At 40.6% G+C, this 12,575-nt stretch overlaps 1 protein-coding gene across 6 annotated transcripts in view; it reads left to right on the top strand.

Annotated features, from left to right (window-relative positions):
• Positions 1–11,579, top strand: part of LOC117206287 (ral guanine nucleotide dissociation stimulator) — a 43,911-nt gene extending 32,332 nt beyond the window's left edge. For 5 of the 6 annotated variants that reach the window (XM_033445480.1, XM_033445479.1, XM_033445482.1 and 2 more), the window contains 5 exons: positions 6,824–6,928; positions 7,235–7,664; positions 8,137–8,759; positions 9,129–9,443; positions 9,534–11,579. In XM_033445480.1, coding sequence (XP_033301371.1) covers positions 6,824–6,928; positions 7,235–7,664; positions 8,137–8,759; positions 9,129–9,443; positions 9,534–10,178 — 2,118 coding nt within the window. In that variant the 3' untranslated portion in view covers positions 10,179–11,579. Of the gene's footprint in view, positions 1–6,823; positions 6,929–7,234; positions 7,665–8,136; positions 8,760–9,128 lie in introns of all 6 variants that reach the window. The other variant, XM_033445477.1, reaches the window with a different exon arrangement.
• Positions 11,580–12,575: the final 996 nt, after the last annotated feature.

Genomic DNA, 12,575 nt, shown 5'->3' on the forward strand with positions numbered 1-12,575 from the left:
CGAGTTATCAACAGTTAACATGTCTGTGTATGTGTCCTTCGAATTTAATGAAGAAAGAATAGGCTGAGAGACTGGAATCGTCGACCCTGATCTCCCTTTGGAGAAGTTTCGGCACTGTTAACACGTTTGAGTGCATTGTGTTCTTTATTGAGGTGTTTCAGAGTACACACACTGAGCGTACGTGAGTGGCTTTTGTGGCGGGCATCAACAAAGCTCCGCTTTATCAACGCTCGTTCTTTGAACTTCCGGCACGTCTTGGTATCCACGCGACATTTTTCTCACTCGACGCAACCCCTTCTTCTTTCTCTTCGATCACTCGTATTGTCTCTTAGTCAAAAGTCTCCTCGACGGTGAATCATTCATTTTAAAATAGCTTGTTGAAAACGTGGAAGACACCTCGCTAGGTTATTGTTACCAAACGGAAATCCGTGAATTATAGAGGATTTCTGATTAGTCAGTAGCTACGCTTGGTAGAGAAACCAATGGAGGAAATCGAATGTTTACATCGGATCGAAAATAAAATTGGGTCAGTCAGGTTATTTTAATCGTGTGGTGCAAGTACGATACGACGTAAAAGTGTTAGGATTAATATAAAACTATTCGCGACTTGCAGACTTAGAATTTATCGAAATAAAAGTATCTGAGATCTTTTGCGGAATAAATTACTGATTAATAATTACACTGCGAGTTTTTATGCAAATTTATACTCCTGCTATAAGCGCAATTAGAGAAGTGGAATCTAGGTAGAGATTAGTCCCACCTTCTGAATATTACAGCGAGTAAAAAATTATAGCAAGCGAATTGTCAAGATGATTTATTATCACACATGCGATACAGACACAACAGTTTTTTATACCGAGTGTTAAAAAATATTCCTGAACCAGATCTGGACTTTAAGTAGCGTTAAATTGTGTTCTACCGCAATACCACAAGGAAATATTTCCTAAAACGTATGATTGTTTTCATCATTATGGAATCACTATCGTATGTTTTTGTCGGAAGACTTTTGCGGAGTACTGTATACGAAGTCAAAAATAAAGTAACCGCGGGCGAAAGTAAAAATGCACGGAATGCTCAGCCCACGGGATGATTCGTGACGATAGTGCAGGGTGTAACGTGCACGCAGAAACTCCGGAGGATTAGATCATCGCGTGAATTTATCTAACGGGCTTTGGAAAATTGTTGCTCGAAGCGTTGCGAAACCGTTTAGCAGAATGACTGTTATCTGCTCCTTGGCGGCCACGGCTCTCTCTCTCTCTCTCTCTCTCTCTCTCTCGATCCGTTCCTTTTATTGCCTCGCAGGTTTCTAATACTCGTACCCAATAATTATAGATCTTATTTATAGCGTTAGAACGTTCCTTCGTAATTCTTTCAGATCGCAGATTACGTTTATTGCCTGCCTGCCTCCAAACTAAATCGAATCCTGCCCCTTTATGTACAGATATCCTCTGCTCTCCCTTTCTTCGTTATTACTTATGGTTTTTCGAGCGTTAAATTTTACATTCACTCATGGCGATTATAAGATAACGAGATAAGAATTATATCCTCATTTTGATGATTATTGCCTAGGAATAACACAGGTTTGTGATAGACAAAGTGTTTCTAGTTTCTGTTTCATATCTTCGTAAACGTTTATGATTTATCGAATAAAAATATAATGAAGGCATGTAATACGATACAGGTCTGTAATAAATCAAAAACTCTAAGATCCTTAATAGATGCACCTTAGTAGGTTACCAACGGAACAATACATCACGATCTTAAGATACCTACAGTTAAAGAAGAAATATCCAAATTCAGTAACAGATATAACATAAGAATTAACAACCATTAAAACCCACTAGTTGCTCAATTATTTGACACGACGGATCAGATCCGCAGGTAAAAAGACATTACTCTCTAGATTTAAGCATTAGATTCAGCTAGAATTAAACATACGATAATCATTTATTATTATTCACGTTGTAGTATCACGCTAGAATAATTTACTTATAATTCTCAATGAAAATTGATTGTAAACTACTTCCAAATAAAAAAAAAGAGAAAGGTCTGTAATAGATAATTTCTTCGTTATTTCCTATATCTTCGTAAATTTGTACAATGTACTGGCTAGAAATAATATAGATTGAAAATACACCAATCTTTTTGACCTTCCTTTCACGTCTTCATAAATTTTGTTCTAAAAATCCATAATTAAAGATCGCTCCATTAATCGGTATTCTAATAATCGAAATTTTATTGTACGTAGAAGTCTGAACAAATTCATATCTGACATCTAGATCTTCGCGTATGTTCAAATTTGCACAAGCATTCGCAATCAGTTAATAACTATGAAGCAATTTGCACGAGAAATCCTTGCTTCAAATAGAGTGACGTGCCATTTCACAGAATCTAATTTGACAGATCGATGGCAAAACCGTCACTGCTGTGCACGGCGACCCTGTCTGATTCACGGTTGGAATATTCCAACGGGTTTCTCGAATCGTGACTTTAACATCGATGTTTGCGCGGGTTGGAAAGGTGGAGGCGGAGGTTAGCATCGCGATAGTCGGGGTGGATTTCCATGTATCGATCGCACCACAAACCATTCCTCTTCTCGTGGTAATCCGATGTTAAGCTTTTTATAGGCCGACGCTGGAATAATAGAGGAGGTTGTGGTGGTTTGTACACACGTCGCTTTTGGTACCGTCTTAGCACTGATGGTTCACTTTGCCACGTACACGGCTCCAACAACGTCTTTTGTGATGGAAGCTTCTGCGAAATCAAAGGGGAGGAGTTGAACGAACGAAGAAGGCGGTCGAATTATTTGGAACGTTAACGAGGAGGATGTTCCAGGCTTAATAGGGTTCGTTCGATTGACACGTTCATCTCACAGAGGTTGCTTGTGCGAGTAACTACGTTGTAGATATAAAAAGACGTGCAACTTTTTTCTTTCTTCGATATCTCTCACTGTTCTCTGTACAATATCTGTTTTCGAGATGATACACGAGAAAGAAAAGTTCGCATCTTTTCATCAGGGAAGCCAAGGTTCGATAACTTCAAACCACAAGAAAGCAAAAATCAGGCGCAATCTCCTACGGTTGTTTAGCTGCGGTTACACCGAAATTGTAGAAGTCTTCGGAGTAGACGCAGACAGATTTCTATTCGGCAGAATTTTCTGACGAACAATGGACAGTTGACGTGTTCCAAGGAGGCGTCTCCAAGGACGAAGAGAGGGAGGGGGGCTGTATAAGGACCTTAAGTCACGCTCGGGTTCTCCCTGTAGGCCTCTAATTGCCGGTTCGTTCCGGAACGTAAGCCACATTTTTTCAACAGAGTTTTACTTGCATCTAGACTCCGCTGTTCCAGAACTCGTCATAATCGAGAAACGTAGCCAGTTTTCTTCGGGACCGTAGCCAGTTTCAGGTCATCTTTTTTGTCGTCATCCTTACCTATACCTTGTCGTTTACCTTTTATTATCTAACTGGATTCTCGTGCCTTGGAAAACATTTTTATCGAAATTTTTTGACCGTCACTAACAGAACAATCGACTCTCTAATTCATAGATCTAAATGCTATAATCTGTGGTTTAGATCGTTCAATTGAGAGAAAATTAATTTATTTTCTTTGAAATGGAAGAATATAGAAATAGAAAAAGTAAGAAATAAAAAAAAAAGAACTACTGAACTATTGACTAGGCTATACTTAAATCTTCTTCTTGAAATCCTCTGCTCTTTTGATCGTCCATCGAATCGTCAACAATAAAAGCTTCCGCGTACGATTAGCAATCAATAGATAGGAGTAGTGCAGCACTACTTCCATTCTTCACGTAGAAACGCTTTCCTTTTGTAGTTCCATCGATCCAATGGCTGTACATTGTATGCATATGTCGGCGGTCCCTATCGGTGCAGTTAGTAAATGTTGCATATTAGAGGCATAAATGGCAATGACACGGTTTGTTTCTTTCTGTGGCGATTCTATACGCGATTTCAAGAGGGAAAAGAGACATAGAAGACACGCAGAAGATATAGAGAGAAAGGGAAACGAGATCTTATACGGGTTCTCCGTATATTCCTCGCGAGGGGATATTACGATTTTCTTGTTGGTTTGCAGGTAAGTTATCCGACGGAGGGACCGGATAACTTTGGTGACGTTTTTAGCGTTGCAAATAAAACAGCAAACGTGTGTGCAGCGTGTTCAAACGAGAATCCTATTTTTAGTGGTCCCTGTTCCTTTGAAGGCCCCTTAACTTATTCCCTTGCAGCAGTTTCCGAGGATGTAATTGGCTGTGAATTCCAAGATCTTAGTTCCTTTGCTAAGAAATTAGTCTGTTGTTGAGTCTGTCGAGTCTGTTGTACTCCCTGTCTAGATGTCTACGTGATTCGAAGAGAAAATTACGTATATTGTAATAAATGTCATGGTTAGCATAGTCATCAGTATCAGATATATAATATCAGTTATCGATAAATAGCATACAGTTAAATACCACGTCTATTTTGGGAGAATTTTACATTTCCCGAGATTAGAATATTTTAATATTTGAAGAAACATCGTCTGATCGTTGTATAAGTACTTCTTGCCTTTCTTATCGATACGACGTGTAAATTGATATGGAAAATGTACTTCGGTACCAGAGTTTGGAAAGTACTCGTGTTTTAAATTTTGTTATTTTGGCAAGTGAGTTATTGGTCTTTTTTATAAAACGAATAATATCGATAAATTCCATAAGATATATTTCTAAAATATACGTTTGTTTATCGAGTCGTTATGATTAAAATGGAAACAAACCTAAGATATAGAAGAAGAATAAGGGAATTAAAAAATTGGTATAATACTATGCGTCGGTTTATCAGCGATAAATTAATTATTCATCGACGAAGATACTAGCTTAGACATGTCTTTCGTGGTTAGTTCTTCGAACGTTCGAAATTCTCGCGGTCCCATAGGACTTGGGACATTTCCAAGTTCGTAAAATCTCTGAATTCGAGCAATGCGATGGAAAACTTAGGGCATGGAGGGTCGTAAAGCTCGAATGCTTCGAAGTCCTAGCGTTCTCGATGATCAAGTGGTGCTATCGAGTATAGAGTTCTGGAAATTCTGACTCTCGAAGACTCGTGTGACTTCTTCAAAAATCACAATTACAGATAAAAATATGGGGACAGAAGTACGTCAATAGCAATCGTATTCCTAGTACGATATTCCAAATCGCTTCATACAAATATAAATTTTACGGCGCAGCACGAGAATATTGCTATGATTGTTACATTTTAAGTACTCTTACAGGATCGTGAGTGTTCATGCAATTCCTTCGCGTTACTTTGCAAATTTTCTATATTCTTCCATTGTTTTGCTGTATTTAAATTTCTCGAAATGTATAAACACTTCTGATCTAAATATGATCTTCAGTAGCAACGAGCAATCACAAACAACTCGTACGAAAAAGCAAACTCTGTAACAAGTTCATGAAATATTAAAGTTCTCCTTCGTCGTAAATAAATTGTCTTGACTTATGAAAATTACTTAACTCGCGGGCAGACACGCGCCATAATTAAATGCTTAAATACCAATTAAGAATTTAAAATCGGCTGTTATTCCTCTGCAGTTTACGGTACTGAATCACAAAGAAAACACTTGGATAAAGATCTCACCCTAGCTTCCTATCGTTCCGTGTTTATCGTACCGCGATGATATTACGAATTACGATGGTGTCCGGAAGTGACTCGCGCAGACTGAACATGGCGTGTTTATTTCTCGATTCGTGTTTGCATGAGGCTGCTGCCTGTAGTCGTGTTTCTGTTGGTCTCCTTTTGTTCGTCGGGTCTCCACGCGCCGGGGGAGAGGAAACGAGGGTTCCGCCTGGTTTTCCAGCTTGCACGATTGTTAAAAACCAGACTCAGCGGAGCCGCTCGTTTATAATCTTCTGTAATTGCCATCCACGGCTTGCGTTTTGGAATACCGGGCTGAAAATAGATGAAGGATCGTGTGATGAAATAAATTTGCGCCTGGGCTGGTTATTTAATAGTAGAAATACCAGAGTTTCTTTTCTCAGCTATTTCTCTTAAGTATATTTTTGGTATTAGAAAGAAATCGTGCGATGAAACAAATGTGTGCTTAAGCACAATATTTATTTCTAGAGATACAAGAGTATCGTTTCTCCGATATTTCGCTTAACTATGCTTTTGTTCCAGACGACTAAATATCGTGGTTCAAGTTATACTATTATTACTATTATTTATTTTATTTCAAGTCGCATCGATTACTATGACCATTAGCGACTATTTTTATATCCGGTGGTTTATTAGATTTTATTCGATACTTTAGTTTCTTTACAAAAGTTGATAATCTTTTGTTAGAACGGAATCGATCTGAGGATGTCCTCAAGTCTATTGTCGACATAATGTAATTCACGTCGTAGCTAAATCGGTTTCGTAAATTCTTGTAAAAATGAGAAACAGTTAGAATTCTTGTGACTTGAAACAATGAGGTTGTAAGAGAGGAAGAAAGAGAGAGGAGAGACGGTAGATCGCGAGGATAAAGCGTTTCATCCGGTTAATCACGATCCAAGTTGTAAAATGGACGAACGAGGTCAATTCGAAGCTGGAAGTCAATTATTTCAATAAATCTGCCGAGTGCACGACGTTCATTGATTAGCTTGTCCCCGTTAGAAAGATGGTTGTGCATGACAGGGGGTAGCTAGTGAAATTAATGGCGTAAATCATCCCCTGGTGGCGTGCTTTTGCCTGTGTAGCTCATTGTATACGTCGCCGTCACCGCCTACCTATACCCTCGACGGATGTCTGCCTTTTTCTTGTCGTAACTTTCGCCATTTGCTTCTACTTTGCAGCCCACGTGGCGTTTATGGGGCGAGGAAAGGGGCGATGGCGTCATATACACGGTGTACCTGAAGAAGGTTCGATATCACAGGCCTACCAGGAGTCTCTCTGCATCGGTGAGTAATTTATATCGAATCTCTTCCAAACCTTCGAATACCTGAATTTCTTAGTTTTCAAATTTCCAAACCTCTGCATTTCTGATTATGAAATTCTTTAATTATACAATTTCCATACCTTTGAGTACCTTCTCAGTCTCTGAATTTTCCGAAACTCTCAATTTCCGTACGTTTAAATTTTTTCGTTAAAAATCTTGCCAGTATATAAATATTCAAAATCTGACAGATCTGCAAATTTGAAAAATGTTCAACCTCTGCAATTTTTAGGCGTTCCGACTTAACGATTTTGAAATACCCTTTCCACAGGATTCAGACGACGAGATTTCGCATTTAGAATGGGAGACGGTGAGAGTGCGTTTCCTGAAAGCCGGAACGGTGCAGCGGCTGGTAGAGAGTCTGGCGAACGACGACGGGGAACTCGAGTCGACATACATCAATGTCTTCTTGGCGACATATCGTGCATTCACTACGCCGCGAGAAGTGCTGGAGCTATTGTTGGCGAGGTACGACGCCCTCGACGAAGGATCCGGTGCCCTGACAGGTGAACAGCATCGAAAGACCCTAGTTCAGGCTCTTCACGTTTGGCTGGATGCCTATCCTGGTGACTGGAAGTCGCCGCCGAATCATCCATTGCTCAGTAGACTCCTGGACTTCACGCATCGACGACTTCCTGGCTCGGAACTCGAGCTCAAGGCAAGGCATCGCTTGCACAGGTTTCAGCGTGAAGATCAGATGGGTAAGGAAACTTTTATAACGCTATATCCTGCGTGATTAATTGATTAATCGTATACTATACGTAGTGGATTCTGTAGAACACCGGAAATTAAACATATAAATATTTATTTCTAGAGTTAGTTATATTGCAAGTAAATTATTGTTTTATAAATATTCATTGCTTAATTCTTCGGTCTGGAATGACAATTTAGTCGTGATAATTTAATACAGCAAGAAATTCCAGTCTTTACATATTATACTAACACACGTCAATCGATACATATTATCACACATCTCATTTCGTTCGTCGATTCTGTAACGCTACACGTCAACCGGAAGTTTATCACACCGCATATGACGTATTTAGTGTTATTTTAGATAAATACAGGAACTTACTACGTACAACTCATCCATTTGATTCACCGATTCAAAGAATACATATTTTCTATCTACGCAGAAAAATATTATCGTCCTAAATCATTATTTTCTTCTAGATTCTTGTATGGTGTACGATAATGGTCGACTACCACGTGGTTCCCCGGATCCGATCGTGGATCACTGGACGAATTACAGTTTTCCCGAAGTTCCACACCGGCATTTCGCCGAACAGTTAACCCGAATGGACGCCGAAGTGTTCAAAAAGCTCGTAGCCCATCAGTGCCTAGGTGCTGTCTGGTCCAGAAGAGATCGTTCGAGAAGTCACGACGCGGCCACGGTGTTGGCGACCGTGAATCAATTCAACGCTGTGTCGCTTCGAGTCATATCCACGATACTGATGGACCCGACGACGAAGCCTCAGGAACGAGCGAGAATCCTCGAGACGTGGATTGACATTGCTCAAGAACTACGCGTGTTGAAGAATTTTAGTAGCCTGAAGGCTATCGTGTCCGGTTTACAGAGTAATCCTGTGTATAGGTTGGAGAAATGTTGGCAGTCTATGCCCAGAGAGAAGCACGAGCTGTTCAGGGAACTGGAGAGAATCTTCTCAGAAGAGAATAACGCGTGGACGCAGCGAGAGCTTTTAATCAAGGAAGGTACCGCAAAGTTTGCTGACACTGCCGGCAGGAGCGATAGGCACTTGCAAAAGTTATTTCAGAAGCAGAATACTCACGCGGGAGTAAGTATAATTTCTAATTTACACATGTGCGTAAGTATTTTGGACACTTGGTGCAGTTTGATCAAAATTCGATTCAATTCCTCTATTATCCCAACATTGAACAACGCGTAAAGTCACTCAATTCAGGCGTCTCTTACTGTTTTGTTGTACTGTTATTAATTAATATCGAGTATTGTTCTTATCTATATCCACTGATTGTACTTATATGATCGTCTGAGATAAAATCAGATGCCACGATTAGATTAAGGAGCTTCATTTGTACTATTTTATATATTTACAATAATTTGAAAGTGTACCAAATACTTATGTATTCCTTGATTCATTGATTGCAATGTTGGATACAACGACTAACGAACTTTCTCTGTTTAGAATATCAGCTATGGCACGATACCGTACCTAGGAACTTTCCTAACGGATCTCACTATGATAGACACCGCGATACCAGATACGATAGCGGAAGGATTAATCAACTTTGATAAAAGACGGAAGGAGTTCGAGGTCCTCGCTAGGATAAGATTGCTCCAAGGTGCAGCGAACGCGTACAATTTCAGCACGGATCCATTGTTCGATCGTTGGTTTCATTCCGTGGTGGTGCTTGATGATCGGGAAGCATACAAACTGAGCTGTCAGATCGAGCCGCCGCCCCCTGGAAACACTCTGAATAATCGTGGCAAGAAGAAGCAGGTCAGCATGCTCTCCCTGATCTCGTTAATACGAACCCGTTCCCGATCACCTGTTCCTCGCGAGAAGCCTGAGCCCAGACTTATCTTGCAGAGTCATCAGGGTCATCGCAAAAACGACTCGATAGCCTCTACGTCGAGTTCGAGTAGCTCCCAGTTTTATTGCGACCTAGATTCTCTGCCGAGCTCGCCGCACAACTCTCTCGATCGACGCACCTCGCCGTCCCAGATGTCTAGTTCTTCCTCCAGCTCGTCTTTGCCATCATTGGACGTGTCCCTAAGCTCCGGCGGAGGAAGCGGAGCGACGAATCAGCACAACCGACTAGCACCGCCGACTCCCATCACCGCCAATGGAAACAGCACCAATGTCATTGGCCTGTCCAGTCCCAGTCATTCGCACAAGAGCTCACCAGATTTTTACATAATTAAAGTCACCATGGAGACCGATAACGTTGAGACTGAGGGCGTGGTGCTGTACAAGTCTATCATGCTCTCGAACAACGAAAGGACCCCGCAAGTGATACGAAACGCGATGCTTAAGTTAGGAATAGAGGGCAGCTCCGACCAGTATACGCTAGCCCAGGTTCTTCCTGATCGTGAGATGGTTCTGCCAAACTCAGCGAACGTTTATTACGCCGTAAATACCGCGCACAATCTGAACTTCATTCTACGACCTAGAAGAGAGCCTAACGATAGCGTCACAGAAAGTCCTAAGAGCAAGACGAGTCACAAGCGGTAGTGTTGAATGTCGAGAGAATAGGCTACTTCGTAATTAATATTTTGCTATGTTGCGTCGGATGGAATATTGAGAGCGATAATCATGTCAACCGAAATATTTAGGAGAAATTTATTTATTCTTCGTGCGCCCTTTCATAAGGAGCATTTTGAAGAACGTTCTAGTTGAGAATCCGAAAGAATCTCATTAGGTTTGCGATGGTGCGTTCACATCATCTCTTCTTTCACATTTTACCCATGACAGTACCAATGTTTGATATGTCGCGAAATTTTTTTATAGTGATAATCGTGAACGACGCGTTGACAGTGACATATTACATTTGGACATCATACGACGTTCAGTGTCTTTAGTATCAATTTTTGTTTCTTTCATCGTCACTCGCTCATCGCATAATTGTGTTAACACGACATTACCCGCCTACACGGTACTCGAATATAACATTAGCGTCATTTGTGCGGATCGCGGACTAATGTAGTTTTAGATTATATTTAGTGTAAGTCATTTAGGTCTCTTATCGACGCACACGCGAAACGAACAAAGACAAACGATGTAGTAGGTAGCTTGCGAGGTGCGCGAATGTAGCAGTTGTGTGTAGTCATGTGTAATTTATACAAGAAATCCTTGCGGATTGTAAGAGATTACGGCGATGAAGATTGTGACGGGCAAATAATGAGTATTCGCGAGAGAAACATTGTGATTTTGTACATAACTTTAGTGTCGTAGTGTGGCTTCGAGCGTAGTCGATCGGCCGCGAGAATCAAGTGGACCCAATGAAACAATTGTCAATTACTTTTTTCCGCGTTGCAATTGAGAGAAAAAAAAGTAGAAAAAAAGAACGAGGTCCAAAATTTTTCAAACAGCCATTCGTCCATTCCGTGATTCATTTTTCTTGTCCCGCATCTATGACAGCGATGCGAGGAACAGAGAGATTCGATTCTGTGATATTGGAATTTCTCATTTCGGCTTTGAATTTAATCGCGAAATGAAAAGAAAGAAAAACCGAAATCGAGTATATGCATACGTTTGATGCGAGTGAATATCAAATACTCGTTCCGATATCGAAGCTAAAAAACACATTAGAACGTGTGTGAACGTACGTTGATATATTTTTACAAAGACCTGCATGCATTTCGTATTAGGGCAAGTGAGAAGCATAGAAAAAAAAAACAATCGCAAGATCCAAGCACGTTGGATTCGTGAAATACTACGCCGACGTGTCTGGATCCTTGATGTATCGTTTAGCTTAGGCAATTTTGTACTTACTTCTTATCGACCTTAATTTTCCAAGAAACGTCTTTAACTAGCTGTATCTGTTCGTGTACGCGTCAATTATTTACTGAAATTCGCGGAAGTTATATGTAATACGAGTCGATAAAGGCGAGAATAGATGGACCTACAATTTTACTAAGCTTTTTCATCCTAGGTGTAGTATTCTTTATCCAATTCTCTTCCTTATTATTTATTTTTAACCATTCTAATTTCTTATTTTATTATCCTACAGAAACGAGAATAGATGGATCTACAGTTTTACTCATCCCTTTAACCCTAGGTATAACACTCTTTATCCTAATTCTATTTTATATTATTTATCTTTGATCCCTATCTTCAACGAACCATTTCATTCAAATTTCTTCTTTTATTATCCTATAGAAGTTCCTAGTAAATCCATATCTGTTCCTCGTGTCATCGATGCTTATCCAGATTGCGTTTATCCAGTCGAGAACTAACTTTTACGACCGTTTATTTCGAACATGTAGAGAGGATGGTCAGATCGTTACCGTACGAGACCGTGGAAAACCACGTCGTGTGGCCTCGTTGATGACTTCCGGTATGCCAACACATCCGGCACGCGAACCTGTTGATCACCTACCGCGAGGGTGCAAGTACCCCGATACTGCGGTAAAACGTGCAGGTAGGTGTTCCCCGGTCGCATTTAACAAAGGAAACAAACGGCAGGGGGTGGAATCGATGCTAATGGTTTCGACAAACGGCATACGATCATTTAACGAAACAGGAAGGGCGATCTATATCCCTCGTTTCTGTCCTCCCCGGTACGATCGATGCGATAAGGGTGAGCTTCCTCGAGCTGTTAGACACGCGTACCTAATATCGCGCTTCGAGTCTGCCGAACTGGTTCAAGGTCACCGGTTTACGTCAGAAATGCCGAACCAGAGGAATTCGAACGTGCATGCCGATAAAGTTCTTAATTGATCCTTAGTATCAGTTTCTTGCCACGTATGCCGTGTTGTGGTTAATACGATTATGAGCGAACCACTTGGAACGCCATGGGGAAAGGGATGGGGGTTCGCATGTAGCCTATGTAAATCAGAAATTTATGGTTGAAGGGTTTGTACTTAGAGATTTTGTGACGTTGAGAGTTCTCTTTATCGGAGATTCTTT

This window comes from Bombus bifarius, unplaced genomic scaffold (assembly GCF_011952205.1).
Source record: "Bombus bifarius isolate JDL3187 unplaced genomic scaffold, Bbif_JDL3187 scf7180000008000, whole genome shotgun sequence".
NCBI lineage: Eukaryota > Metazoa > Arthropoda > Insecta > Hymenoptera > Apidae > Bombus > Bombus bifarius.